Genomic DNA, 15,442 nt, shown 5'->3' with positions numbered 1-15,442 from the left:
TCCCAACAGGCTCTATCAGCGTCTCTCATCTTGCTTCAGGGATGTTGTCCCCTTTGGGAGCGTGCTGCGCTTCTGTGACATCGCAACACATCACAACACCAGAAATATGGAATTTTGTACATCCCGTCAGGCTGCCTTGCAGGGCTCGGAACTGGCCTATGAAAATTGGCTCAAAGGTGTGGAGCAGCCACTGCGTCTTGCTCTATCAGACACAAGGGGCATGTACAAATTCATCTGAAAACCAAACACTCACTGGCTTTCTTTGTGCTGCTTGCCCACCTGTAAATATAACTTACTGGGCAGCGCCTCTGACTGCCCAGCCTCCCTGCCAGGGGGCTCCTTGCTCAAACATTGAGTGGGCCCATTTAATCCATTGATTTCAGTGGAGTAAAACCAATGATGAATTTGGCCCTATAATAATAATACCTAGCTCTTCTAATACATAGCGCTTTTCATCAGTCGATCTCAAACCACTTTACAAAGGAGGTCAGTAGCATCACCCCCATTTTACAGATGGGGAAACTGAGGCATGGAGAGGGGGAAGTGGCTTGCCCAGGGTCACCCAGCAGGCCAGTGGAAGAATCAGGAATTAGAACCTAAGTTACCTGAGTTCCAGTTCAGTGCTCTGCCCACTAAGCCATACTGCCTCATAGACAGAGTAGCCCTCCTTTAACCATGCACGCATCAGATTACTGAGTGTAAACCACTCTGGAGTATACATGACCACATTTACTGCTGAACAATAAAATCAAATATGGCCTGTTCCTAGTACCACTATGGCACTGCTGATGAGGGCATTGGACCATGATCTTTGGGAAACCCGGAGGGATGGTATGGTTCAGTCGATTATTAGGGCCATAGAGAGCTTTCTAGTCTGGCCTGGGTGCTTGGTGACCGCCTGTTATTGTCAGCTGAGGGTTGTTCGGAGGTCTGCTGTATGGAAACCAAACTGGCGGCCTATGTCTATTTTCAGATGGATGAGGGTGTCCACATCCCAGCTGGACCTGCAGTCTCAGCACAGCGGCCAGTAAATGAATGTTCCAGGAGACTGAACGGTGCTCTTATCCCAAGGCCAGGGCTCAGGCACGGTGACAGAGCAGTGAGGGGGAGAGATTGTGGCTCCATTGCCCATGCTGCACCTGTCTGGGGAATATGCAGAAGGGCCTGGCTGTCAATCTGGCACCATTCCCAGGAGCTGAAGAAATGCATCTCGGAGGGGGGAAATAATGGGCACGAATTCAGTCCCTCAAAAATGAAAATATTTTCGAGCTCTACAGTATTTTCCCCTGGGACTGAAGAGTCTCCTTCCCTTTCCGCTTGAGAGACAACTTGATTACTTCACTTCAGACACAGCTTTTCAGATTGACTATAACACAAGACACACAGAGGAGATTGTTATTCGAGCCGCACACGCGCGCAAACCCCCACCAAGAATGAGCTCCCGAGAGCTGAGACACACATTGGCCTTGCTTTCCCAGGGGATCTCCTCAGTCAGAGGACACAATGTTATGGTTTCCATCTGAAATACAATTTCTCATCTGCCACAGATTTTATTCCCCCAAATGACTGTCATGCTTTACAGATGGGCTTTTTGGTGTGTGCTGATTGATTGCCAGGGGTGAGGGCTTGGGGGGGTTACAGACTGGGAGCCAAGACATCCCGTCCTGGTCTAGTAATCTCACCCAGGAAACAGGTTGCAGCCATGGCCTTCAGTGAAGCCGGACCTATTACTGGCTTGGAATAACAGGGGAAACTGAGGAGCAAGGCAAAAAGGCTCCCATACATGCTCAGTAGAGTGTGCCTATCATTCCCCTGCACTCAGCTGGATGGCCACGCTAAGCACATTCAGAGTGAGAGTCAGGCATGGGGTGGTCTCATACGCTCACCAGAGCAAGAAGCTCTCCAGGGAGGCTGTCCCACCGAGAGACCTATGGATGTGGGTGGCTGAGGGGCCTCAGAGTAACACATTCCAGGGGCTCAGAAGTTACTGGGTGATGTCCAGCCCAGCCTCACTAATTCACACAGGCACCTGGGAGACCAAGTGCCAGGTACTGAATTTGGGCAGTAAGTGAGTGAGCAAATGCCAAAGGGAGGAGCAAGGCCGATGCATCACTAAATGTGCTTTATTCATCCATTTAATTTTGATTTGTTATGAGAGCACCTAGGTGCCCCACCTGAGATCAGCCCAATTGTGCTAGGTGCTGTACAAACAGAGTGAGAGCCAGTCCCTGCCGTGAAGAGCTTACACTTTAAATAGACGAAACAGACAGTAGATGGGAGGGGAAACAGAGCCATGAGGAGATGAAGTGATTGGGCCACGATCCCTCAGCAGATCAGTGACAGAGCCTCAGAAACAGTACCCAGATCTCCTGACTCTCAGCCCAGAGCTCTAGCCATTGGACTGTGCTGCCTCTCATCTTTTGCCAGTTTTTTTAAGGCCAGAAGGGACCATTGTGATCATCATCAACACAGGCCAGAGAACTTCCCCCAAAATAATTCCCAAAGCAGATCTTTTAGAAAAACATCCAATCTTGATTTAAAAATTGTCAGTGATGGAGACTCCACCATGTCCCTTGGTAAATTGTCCCAATGATTAATTACTCTCACCATTAAAAATTTACGCCTTTTTTCCAGTCTGAATTTGTCTAGCTTCAACTTCCAGCCACTAGATCATGTTAGACCTTTCTCTGCTACACTGGAGAGCCCACATCAGTAAGTGCATGGGAGTGTAGGTTGTAATACAAGACCTGATTGAACCAACTGCTCGGGAAGTCTTTTGCTGAGAGGTGGGGCCCAAACAAGTCTGGTGTGGATGACAGTGCGTACAGTGGAGCGGGTTTCACAGCCTGGTCACAATGACAGGCGGGAGCAGCGGAATTGGGGGGCAGAGAGGGATAGAACCCCCACAATGGAAATGTTGGAGGGCTGATGTATGGAGCCCCCCCTCCCCCAATGTTTTCCGCCCCCACAATATCTCGCTGAGGTGAGGGGGACCCGGCTATGTTTCTACTGCATGCATGCGTTGTGGGGGTGGGACTAGGAGGAGGGCCTGGAGCAACCGTCTCGGCACACAAGACCAGGCCGGCTACTGGGGAGCAGGTAGGGTCAGCGCTCCTCTCCCTGCCCTGCGGCCACCAGGATTCCTGTGGAGACGCCTGGTCTGAGGGAGGGATGGGAGCATGAGTGCCAGCTGCTGGGGAGGGGTGGGGGACGGGACCAGCACTTGGGCAGGGGGGATCGGCACACAGGGTGCAGGAGGGGAAGCACAGAGTGCTGGGCACTGTCTGCAGAGGAACTGCCATAGAAATGGCAATAGGAACTGTCTTCCCAGCCTGGAGCCAGCCCCTCTCCTCCCCTCCTTTCCCCCCACAGCTGAGACTCCCCCTCCTATCCCTCTGCTCCCCCATTCACAGCGAGCCACCACCCCACCGCCACCAGCGACAGGTCTCTTCACTCGAGGAGCAATGGCGTAACTTTCTGGAATGCAAAAGAGCAGGGCAGGTTCCTTCCCAGTTGCCTTTCTTGGTGTTTCCTTCCTTTTCCGTCCCTTGTGTGCCTCCGAGACTTGGCGTCCGTCGCTTTGTACCGCATGTGAAATCTGAAAGTGATCGTGAAACCTGCAATGAGAAAACTGCTGAGCGGGGAGCTTGTTTCCTGTGTGTTTGTGCAGCACCTACAAATAACAGTAGTGTGAGCAGGGGTGTGTAATTGGGGAGGGGTGAGTGATCTTGGGGCAGTGTCATGGAGCAGATCGCTGTTCCGACCCCTTGCCACTGATAGATAACGGTCACTTCAGCTAGCTGTTTCCAGTCGGCAAGCTTGTGTCACGCAGAAAAGCCAAGGGGCCTTTCTGAGTTTCAGAAGGATTCAGCCCTAAAACGTGTGATCCAGATCATTCCATCCCTCTTCATCAGTAATAATATTAACTCACAGTTCTATGACCGACAGGTCCCAGTCAGGATCAAGACCCCATTCTGCTAGGTGTTGTACAAGCCAAGGTGCCAGGTTCCTTGCCCCAAGCAGTATCTCTCTGTGTCTGTTTTATACCTAGATTGCTACTCAGTGGGGATACCCTGGGGTTGACTTTAGCCCTTTGGGTCTTTAACCCTTTGTGTGTCTCTCCCTCCACTGGAATCACTGATGTGTGGCTTTGCTGTTGCAGGTAAACTGGATATCACCCCCGATGACCCTCGATGGATCGGCGCGTGGTGGGCAGGCTTCTTGCTGTGTGGTGCCTTACTTTTCTTCTCGTCCCTCTTGATGTTTGGATTCCCGCAGTCCCTGTCCCCCATGGTGGAGCACGTGGTGGAGAGCGAGCAAGCCATGCTCCCTGAACGGGACTACGAGAGGCCCAAGCCAAGCAATGGGGTCCTGCGGCACTCACTCGAAGGGGAGGACAGTGCCTCCTGCCTCCAGCAGCTGAGAGGTGACAAACTTCCCTGTAACTTATTGCGTTTCTACAGCAGGTTCATCGTTGGTTAGATTCACAATTTGGCTCTGATTTTGGCTACCCCACCTGCCCCCTCCCCGCCCCCCCCCCCCCCCAAAAAAAAACCCTGTTGGAATTTCTTTCCCTCACTTTTACTTATCCCTGATAGTGCACTCATTTTAATGGGTGGCATTGTTCCACTTGAAAGGCTTTGGTTTAAACTACAAGATGGGGCAATCCAGAATAAGCCATTGGGGTTCATCAAAAATGGGGCTAAGGAAGGGAGGGGGGAGAATGGAGGGAATAAAACAGTGGATGACAGAAGTTCTCCAAGACACTTGAGTTTCTACTCTCCAGAACCTCATCGTCTTGTAGCTTGGCTCTGCCTGCGGCTCACACAGTGGGGATGGGCAGAAAGCAAGTATGGCTGATTCAAAGAGGTTTGGAGTTGCCTTTTGATGGAGCCATGGCAGGGCCAACAGAATCCCATGCTCCTGAGTGTAAAACAGCAAACGCTGGGCACCGACAGAGCAAAATACCAGAATGCAGAATAGGTTTAGGAGGGAGCCTTTAGAAAGGGCAAGGCCAGAGAATAGTCTAGAGTATCAACAGAACCCTTGCTAGGGCATAAAACAGCCAACACGTGTCAGAATAGAATAACCTGGGCCAGATCTTCAGCTGGAGGAAATCAGAATAGCTCCAAGGAGGTCAAGTGACACCAGCTGAGGTGTGTGTGTGTGTGTGTGTGTGTACACCATGGACATGTGTAGTATTACAGAGTTCTTTAGGTGAGAGGGCAGCTCTACTAAGGTATCTGGTCACCTCCCACTCGTTGTCATCACAGCAGAGAGTTGGTTTCCTTATCCCTTAAAGCTTCCTGATAAACAAGGGCCAAACCACGTAATCCTGTGCAACCCTTACCAACTTCATTGGGGTGTGCGTGGTGTGAATGAGGGAAGGGGAGTAAGGAAACTTGGCCGGATTTTGAATAGAGAACGATTTGAGTAATGGATGTTGTTGCTCCTTAGGAGAAGGTCAGTTGTGATCAGAAAATTTCAAAAATTTTAACAAAAAGGGGGAGGAGGGGGATTCAAAAATTTGCTGTTATCCAGTCCTTCAAGCTGCAAGGATTTGGAAATGGAATGTTCCATGGGTGGAGATTGGCTGTTCAACCAGCCAGTCCCTTCTGCCAGTGGACACGTTTGTTCCATCCATCCAGATAATTCCATGGCTGTCAGCACTATAGCATCTGAATGTCCATATTTGGATCTGAGCATTGTATTTACGTGACGGACAGCAAAGGTTCAGACCAATTGGGTCATTGCTCAATTTCAGACACTGGTGTATTGTAACATGTAACACAATTTACCTGCTGCACCAAGTGGAAGGAATTCTGCTCAAGCGTGGTGTGGAGCAGACTGCGTTATTGAGTTATTTGTTGAATTACTGCCTTGCAGCATAGGTAATGTGTATGCTGTAGGGGCCCAGTTACACCAGATAGTGTTTGTATCCCTAGAATGCACTCCAGAAGAGGGTGATGTTCTGATTGGTTAGTACTACAATAGAAAGCGGACCGGGACAAACCATTCCACTGAAGTCGATAGGCTCAGACCAGGAATAAATCTGGCTGTGTGTACGCTTCTGTATGTTTGAGAGGAGACACTTCTTGCAAACAATGGCAAAGTATAATTAGGGGTGTTTGGAAGGAAATTCTCACATTGAGAACATATCAGATATTAAACTGATAAGAACAGATACTACGTTTGCGCCACAGCTACATACCTTCAAACGCCATTGAAACTTTTTGTTTCAGAAGGTGGAGGAAGTAAACCGCAAAACAGCCATTTTAGACTTGATTCTGACTAACAGGGAGGAATTGGTTGCGAATCTGAAGATTGAAGGCAACTTAACTGACAGAGATCATGAAATGATAGGTGTCAAGATTCTAAGAAAGGGAAAGAGAGAGCCGCAGAATAAAGATAACAGACTTCAAAAAAGCAGACATTAACGATCTCAGAGAACTGGTAGGTAAGGTCCCACGGGAAAAAAATGTGAGGGAAAAAGAAGTTCAAGAGAGCTGGCAGTTTCTCAGAGACAATATTAAAGGCACAACAGCAAACTGTCCTGATGCAAAGGAAAGCTCGGAAGAATAGTAAGAGTCCAATATTTGCTCCATGAGCAGCTCTTTAATTACCTGAAAATCAAAAAAGAATCCTACAAAAAGTGCAAACATGGACAAATTGCTAAGGATGAGTACAAAAGAAGAGTGCAGGCATGTAGAGACAAAATTAAAAAGACCAAGTGAAAAAATGAGTTATACAGAGCAAGGGGCATAAAAGGCAACAAGAGAAATACAGAGGAAAGTTCCCTACTTAGCAAAGAAGGAGAGCTAGTTACAGACAACATCAAGAAGGCAAAGGTGTTTAATGCCTATTTTGCTTCAGTCTTCACTACAAAGGTAAATTATGACCAGATACCTAACACAATTAATATCAACAAGAAAGGGGAAGGAACTCAAGCCAAAATAGGGAAAGAACAGCTTAAAGGATATTTAAATAAGTTAGAATTATTTGAGTTGCCAGGGACTGATGAAATTCACTCTAGGATACTTGAGGAACTAGCTGAAACTAGCTATTAGTGATTATCTTTGAGAGCTCAGGGAAGGCAGGTGAGGACCCAGATGACTGGAGAAGGGCAAAGGAAGCATATATATTTAAAATGGGGGGAAAAGAGGACCCAAGGAATTATAGACCAATCAGCCTAACTTCGATATCTGGAAAGATACTTTTCAGAGTAGCAGCCGTGTTAGTCTGTATCTGCAAAAAGAACAGGAGTACTTGTGGCACCTTACAGACTAACAAATTTATTTGAGCATAAGCTTTCGTGGGCTACAGCCCACTTCATCGGATGCATAGAATAGAACATATAGTGAGGAGATATATATACATACAGAGAACATGAAAAGGTGGGAGTTGCCCAACCAACACTAATAGGCTAATTAATTAAGATGAGCTGTTGTCAGCAGGAGAAAAAAAACGTTTGTAGTGATAATCAAGATAGCCCATTTAAGACAGTTTGACAAGAAGCTGTGAGGATACTTAACATGGGGGAAATAGATTCAATGTGTGTAATGGCTCAGCCATTCCCAGTCTCTATTTAAATGATTAAGCAATCAGTTTGTAAGCACCTTGAGGACAATAGGGGTATAAAGAATAGCCATCATGGATTGGTCATGAACGCCAAACCAACCTAATTTCCTTCTTTGACATGGTTATTGGCTTAGTGGATGGGGGGAAGGGGGAGGAAATATAGATGGACTGTATCATGATTGTAGTAGGATTTTGACACAGTCCCACATGACATTCTCATAAGGAAACTAGGGAAATGAACAGGAGTACTTGTGGCACCTTAGAGACTAACAAATTTATTAGTCTCTAAGGTGCCACAAGTACTCCTGTTCTTTTTGCGGATACAGACTAACACGGCTGCTACTAGGGAAATGAAATTACTGTAAGGTGAGTGCAAAACTGTTGAAAAAACATATTCAAAGAGGACTTTGCTGTCACACTGGGAGGATGAATCTAGTGGGTTCTCTTGGATCTAGTCAATATTTTCATTAATGACTTGGATAATGGAGTGGCGAGTATGCTCATAACATTTGCTGATGGCACCAAGCTAGGAGGGTTGCAAGCACTGTGGAGGACAGAATTAGAATTGAAGACGACCTGGACAAATTGGAGAATGGGTCTGAAATCATAAAATGAAAGTCAAGAAAGACAAGTGCAAAGTACTACACTTAGGAAGGAAAAATCAAATGTACAACTACAAAATGGGGAACAACTGTCTAGATGGTGGTACTGCTGAAAAGAATGGGGAGGTAGTGGATCAAAACTTGAATATGAGTCAACAATGTGATGCAGTTAATACAAAGGCTAATATCATTCTAAGGTATATTAGGAAGAATGTCATATGTAAGACATGGGATGTAATTATCCTGCTTTACTTGGCAGGTGAGGCCTGTGTCCAATTCTGGGTGCCACATTTTAAGAGAGTATAGACAAATTGGAGAGAGTACAGCAGAAAGCAACAAAAAACTAGAAGGTTTAGAAAAAATGATCTCAGGAAATGTTTGGAAAAAAACCCTGGGCATGTTTAGTCTTGAGAAAAGAAGACTGAGGAGGGACCTAATAACAGTCTTCAAATATGTTAAGGGCTGGTATAAAGAGAATGGTGATCAATTGTTCTCCATGTTCACTAACAGTAGGACTAGAAGCAATCGGCTTATTCTGCAGCCAGGGAGATTTAGGTTAGATATTAAGAAAAACTTTCTAACTATAAGCACCGGAATAGACTCCAAGGGCGGCTGTGGATTTCCCATCACTGGAGATTTTTAAGAACAGGTTGGGCAAACTCCTGTCACGGGTAGTCTAGGCCAGTATACTTGGTCCTGTCTCAGTGCAGGGGGCTGGATTAGATGACCTCTTGAAGTCCCTTCCAGCCCTATATTTCTATGATTCTATGAAATCCATTGGACTAGAATTACTTTTGGGAGTGTTAAGCAGTTGGCATTTATTTTGTTGAAAAATAAGTGCCATCCCTTTTAAGTAGGGGCCATTGGTATATCTGGGCTAGCGTGTGTGTGCGTTTGTGTCTTTGGGTGCATGGGGTTGTGGTATTTATGTATTTGTGCAGCTGAGTCGGGGAGGACAGGTGTGTATGTCCATGTGTGTCTGGTTGCATGGGGAAGTGTATGTGGATTTGTGTGGATGTGCATCTCTGCGCTCAGGGAGGTTGCGTGTGTGTGTGTATTTGTGTAATATATCTTTGGGTAGGTTTGGGGGTTGTTTGTGAATATGCAGGTGTATATATGTGTCCGGTTGCATGGGGTTCTGTGTGCATATTTTGTAGGGAGGTTGTGTGTGTGTTTTTGTGCATGTGCATTTCTGTCGATGGATGGGGTTTTGTATGTGTTGTCTCTCTCCCGAGGGGCTTGTGTGTTTGTTGTGTGGACAAATGTTGTCTGTCTGGGGGAGTTATGTGTGTATGTTGTATACAAAGGATGAATTTCAGGGTTCAATGGAAGCTTCTTTCGGATGCTTTTCTCCAGTCTGTTCCATACCTTGCACCCTTAAGAAGTGAGTGGACACTGAGGAGCCATGTTACTTTGAGATAGATGTTTCCAGCAGTGTGCTTCACACCAGACACCAGCATGCTTTAGTCAGGGGTGTGGAAGGAAAGTCTGCAGCCTGGCAAGCTTTGTTGGGAGACCGTAAGATGTAGGAGTCAGCTGAAACTTCTGGTTCTCTACAAATCTTAGCGCACAGAAGGGCTGTGACTCTCATATAAAAGCAAGCAGCTCAAAGCCTTGGAAATGCCTTTCACATCTCTGCCAAGGTCTAAACGGGAGGGAGGGACCAACCTGTCTGAGGCAGCGGCATCTCGCCCCAGGGGTATTTTCATGCTGGGATGAGACGCACCCTTCAGAGGAGTTTAAAACCGGAAACGAAAGCTGTGCCTTTGCACAACAGAAGGAGAAGTGGCAATCAAAGGCAGCAGAATTGCCTCGCCGTCACACTGCCTCTACAGCCGCTCCTAGCACAGCTTTCTCCGGTCTCTGATGGAACAGCATCACCTCGGAGCAGGCCTCAAGGAAGGAAACAGTGATGGCCCCTCCCACCCCTCCAACTTCAATGGGAGCTGTGCCGTCTGGTTTAACCAGCGGTTCTGGGCAGGTGATAAGAGGATGACCAAGAACTGCAGGAGGCTCATCTGGTTCCAGAGCTAACTAGGTTAATTGTCCCACGGCTTCTGAGAGGAAGCAATTGGTCATTACTTGTGTGGGTTGTACCTGTTCCCTGAAGAACCTAGCACTGGCTGAGGTACTCGGGTCACGTCATTTGACGCCTTAACTTATATATTTGATCCATGGTTCCAGAAGTAAAAAACTCAAAATTACGCTTCATCATCAAATCCCATTTCTTGAACGGAGCTGTGCCCTGGCCAGCCTAGGGGAGTGACCCAGGAACTCTGCTCCTACTCACAAGGTGGGAAGGATGAAACTCTATGTAATGGACTATTAGAGGTTACCCTGGGGTTCTGGTTCTAGTGGGAAAGAATTTACATCCTGGGAGGGCCACAGAGTGGATTCCTACCTGGGTTTCTATCTATCTATGGTCCTTCTATGGCCCCCCCTTACTGCAGTGTCTGAACATCTCATAGTCTCTATCCTTACAGCTCTGCTCTGAGGTAGGGCAATGGTGTTCTGCCCATTTTGTTGGTAGGGACCTGAGAGATTTAAGTGACTTGCCCAAGGTCAGTCAGGAAGTCTGGGGTGGAACAGGGAACTGAACACTGGTTAACAAGCACTTAATCACTGGCCCATCCTTCTTTCCCCTAGTTTGGAGTATTCTAGATCAATCCAGGTGGTGGCTTAAGACTGTTGCGCCTGAGAATGGGATACTACACTCTCTGTCTTCTTTTGTCATTAAACGTGAATGTGTTTTAGAGTGCAGGAAAGGGAAGAGTTAACAGCAGAGGTTTACAGCAGGGAAAGGATAGGCAGATGCTTCCCAGGCTTTCCCTGGCATCTCTGCCAGCGCACGTTATTCCTGATCTGGAGTGTCCCTTGCTAGTCCAATCCTCAGCTCCCCACATACAGCTCTATGAATGCACCTCCCTTCTGACCTGCAGCATCCCTTGACCCTTGCTATCCTAGTGCTTGGCACTCCGATCAGCTTTGCTGATGCACCTTCAGTCCTGATCTGCCCCTCTAACGCTGCTATTCTAACTCTGGGACAGTGTACAACTCTGCCACTGTACCTCAATCCTCACCTGTACCCCCCATCTGATCTGGGCCCGAGATTGCCACCTAACTCTACCATTGCAAGTGAATGACAACTGGCAGCGCCTTCTGCAAATAACCAACAGTCCCCTATATATGAGCTTTTGTCTGCACAGAACAGCTACCCTGTTCCCTTGCCCAGTGCCATCCTCACAGCTTTCCTTGCTGTGCTTCTGGATACCTGAGTGTGACAGCTGCCAAATTCCCTTGTTCCACTTCCCAGGAAACTCTGCCTTGGGAACAGAAAGCTGCTGGCTGGCAAGAGGCTCCCAGATCCCGCAGGTGGGTTCCAGGCAATTAAAGGGCTGTACGCCACAGTGGGACATAATAGTAATAACGGTAATTAACAGTTAGCATGCACAGTGGTTTTCAGCTTCAAAGCACTAACTGATCATTAGTGAAAACTTTCAGATGCCTTGGTGAGCGGGGGCTGGGTGAGTGCCTGTACTCAACTAACAGCCTGTGTATCCCACCTGCAGCAGTGGTGGGGGGTGTGCTCTCTCTGGGGCGATTCCTTGCACTTTGCCCCTTGCGATCACTTCTTAGCCCATGGATAGTGTGATTCGCTCCATCCTTCTCTCCTGTCAATGCCCTTTCCATCCTTCCCCAGCTCGTGCTAGCGTTCTGCTACATTTTTCTTAATTAGGGGCTGTGCCTTTCAGCCCTAATGTTGTTGTGAGAAGCTGGTGATTGGAGAGACCTTGTTCTGCAGGCTAAATGGGAGATTGGTTTTCATCCTGCAATTTGTCTTCCTAGATGTACTCTCACCTAGCACGTTTCCTCTTGCATTTGTCTGTCTGGGCTCGATGGTAAAGCAAAGGGAAGGATCCCCCAAATCAGAGGTATTCTTGGGCATAACCGATCACATTCTGGGCCATACTCTGTTCTCACTTACGCTGATGTAAAACAGTTGTGTCAATGAAGTTCCTCTGGGAGTCACCCTGGAGTAAATTAGAACAGAGTTTAGCACTCGGAGTCTGCATGTCTTGCTTCTGCTGAGCATAATCTGTTGAATAACATTTTCATTCCATCCCACTCTCCAGCTTCTCTGCTTGAACTATTATGCCCTTAGGGCTTGTTTCGGAGCAGCAGCATCAGAGATGAATCAGGTTGGGTCTGATCATGTGGGGTGAGGAACACCTACAACTTCCACAGGCTGCTCTTCAGTTTAAAGAGGGGTGTGATACTGGAAGAGAGTTAAAAGCTGCTGTAGGTATTGAGAATAGAAGCTTTTGGGGGCAAAGAATGTCTCTTCCTATATGTTTGTACAGCACCTAGCACAATGGGGCTCTGATCTCAATTGGGCTCTACTGTAATATAAATAATATGTACTCCCTAAAAATCCATTTAAAAGTCAGTGGGAATCTTTCCAATTAATTTCACTGGCAATGAATCAGGGACTAAGGGCCAAAGCCTAGTCCTACTGAACTCAGTGGGAGTTTTGCTATTGACTTTAATGGGATTAGATTGGTTTTTTAACCTCCTTGTCATTTTCTGGAATGGGAGATGGGGAGTTGCAGTGTATGTGTTAGAATCAGAGCCTGATCCCTTAATCCTGCATCCAAGTTATAATCCTTGGTTTACCACTTTGCATTCTGGTACCATGGAAATGGTGCCACAGATTTGATCATTCTGTCTAGACATGGAAAAGCCTCCAAAGGTTTGGGTGCTTATGGGGATGTGAACCAATTTGGTCTGGCAATCGCACCACGATCAAGCTCTCTTGTAAGAGTCCCAGAACTGCCTGGTTTTGGCTGGGTCAAAGATCCCATGAGACGAACTTTTCTTATGCCCTGGTATTTCTGCTTCCTGCCCTGGTTATCCCAGGATGCCTCAATATTGAGGTATTACAGTTATACTGCCCTTATACTGACACTATAGGATCATTCAAGATTTAATGCTTGGTGCTATTCTGATATTTGATAAATGTGAAGCATGGTCTGGTGGTTAAAGCACAGGACTGGGAGTAAGGGCTCTTGGCTCCAGCTCCGACACTGCCTCTCTGTGTGGCTCTGGACAAGTGAGAAAAGGGGCAGTGGGAACAGTCTCCAGGCCTATTATCTAGACATAGTTCCTCAGCACAAAAATGCAAGTGATGCAGCGTGGGCCCAAGTCACGTTCCTAGTTGCTTGCTGTAGCTCTTTGAACTAGGTAGGGGCATGTCAAAGAAGGCTTTGATGCTTCTCATCCGTGTAGCAGAGTTCCTGGTGACTTGAGCTTTTGTCTGCACATCACCTCTATCTGCAAATTCTTTCCTCACCATTCTCAAATCCAGCATCTGCATGTCACTCGCTATGATTAATTCACAAGGGCTCACAGACCTCATGCTTCAGGGCATAATAAACTGATCAGCAGCTGGGGTCAGGAAGAGAATCTGTCTCCATGAGGTGGTATTGCACAGTTGGCTAGGTATGTTTATAGGGGTGAGGGAGGTTTGCATCTTCCTCTGAAGAATCAAATAAAGGCCACTGCCAGAGGCAGGATAATAGACCAGAAGGACCAGGGATCTTTTTCATAGTGCACGGCAATGTAAGAATATTTGTAGCTGCTTCGAGCCCATCTCTCTTACAAGAATTCCATTTGACATGGTGTCATCTGATTTCTTCATGCCCTTTGTGATATTAATTTTACTCAAGACCTTGTACAGTTTGGTATATTAAAGTAAATTTCATTATCTTTGATGTCTTTCTGCTTCTTCCATCTTCTCTTTTTTATGAGCTGTCTCTTTCCATGAGATGTTTTCTTCATCTTCTTTGCCTCCTTTTCTTCCCTTACCCTGCAGCCAGGTTGATATTTTGCCTGTGTCTCCTATTCGGATACAAGATGTGTACTGCTTGGGATTGGGTCTTAGGCTCACATCTAATTTTACCCTCTTCTCATTGTACTCTTGTAGGAAGACTGGGCTATTAAACCCCTTTCCCCCAATGTTTTCTATGTTCCTGTCTTTACTGTCAATTGAAAACACATCTCCGTAAGATGCGCTCACTGGAAAAAGGGCCCCCAATGATAAGTGTCCCAAACAATTCATTTCAAACACTGATGCGATTATTGTCGTTTGTTGTTTCTGGAGAATAGCTAAACCTGGTATAAGGAGGTTATCCCCCTGTATTTTCCACTGGTTAGATGCAAATCAAAGCTACTCACTGGAAATAAAGTCCTTGCCAATGACTTTGAGGGCCTTAATGTCAGAAGGGTCAGGCTCCCATAATGCCACCACAACTAGAGCCAGGGCTGCTCAGTACCTCTGAGAATCAGCCCCCTTGTGGTTGATTCTGGAAGGAGTATAGAATATTATAGAAGTGAAGTCAAGCGGGCAGAGATGTTAAGAAAAGGAAGGGGAGGGGTCTGAGGGAAGCGAATGGCTGAAAGTGGAAAGCTCTGTTCTGTTAAGAGTTTGAATTAAATGTTTCATCGTGAGGCAAAACTCAGGCATTTATGACTGTGCTGGAGATCAAAGACACAGATATTGCAATGATCGCAAAAATCTCTCTTGTGACATCTATTTCCATAGTATCGGTACGTGGTGATAGCGGTAGGGACGTGAACTGATGAGTTACTCCCTTCGAGTATCCCAGTGTGATTCTTCCTTCACAGCATCTGCTCTGGCTGATAGATTCTCTTCTGCGACTCGCTGTCTATTTTGCATGCAACAAACCCCTCCTCCCTGGCTATCAGTAGGAGTTGAAACTAAGGCCTGTAACTCCAAAGTACAACTGTCCACCATGTGAGCTAAACAACTCAGTGCTTATTCAGCAAAGCCCTTAAGCATGTGCTTAAGTCCTAGTAAAGTTGACCAGTCTTAACCATATGTTAAAGTTAAGCACATACTTAAGTGCTTTTCTGAATCAAGGCCTTAGCTGGGAGCAGTAACAGGTGGCTTCCACTGTGGGTCAGCTACAGAGTAGTACACGGACACACTTAGCCAACTTTACGCATGGATTAGTCCTTCTCCATCAAGCTGCTCACTCGTGCACCCTACTCTAGACAGCCACAAGCACAACATTTGTTCCTCCCTCCCGGTAGGGGATTTCAAACTCCATGCCGACTTTTAATTTCATTCCCAAACGTATTTCACCCCAGGCAGTGATGCACCTTAGCCAGCAGCAGATGGCAAACTGAGCAAATGGCAGAGCTGTGATGAAAGGAGATATATTTCTATGGAAAGCTTCCAA

The 15,442-nt window shown here is 46.7% G+C and overlaps 1 protein-coding gene and 1 pseudogene across 1 annotated transcript in view; one reads left to right on the top strand and one right to left on the bottom strand.

Annotated features, from left to right (window-relative positions):
- The window catches only part of SLCO3A1 (solute carrier organic anion transporter family member 3A1), a 215,388-nt gene that overhangs the window by 163,639 nt on the left and 36,307 nt on the right, over nt 1-15,442 (top strand). The window contains exon 4 of the mRNA XM_054042741.1: nt 4,163-4,426. Within this exon, the coding sequence (XP_053898716.1) occupies nt 4,163-4,426 (264 nt within the window). The remainder of the gene's footprint in view (nt 1-4,162; nt 4,427-15,442) is intronic.
- On the bottom strand, nt 6,139-6,195 carry LOC128844996 (U2 spliceosomal RNA; annotated as a pseudogene).

Source organism: Malaclemys terrapin, chromosome 10, assembly GCF_027887155.1.
Source record: "Malaclemys terrapin pileata isolate rMalTer1 chromosome 10, rMalTer1.hap1, whole genome shotgun sequence".
Taxonomy (NCBI): Eukaryota; Metazoa; Chordata; order Testudines; family Emydidae; genus Malaclemys; species Malaclemys terrapin.
Note: the sequence above shows the minus strand (reverse complement) of the source record. Positions and strands in the feature narration are given on the sequence as shown.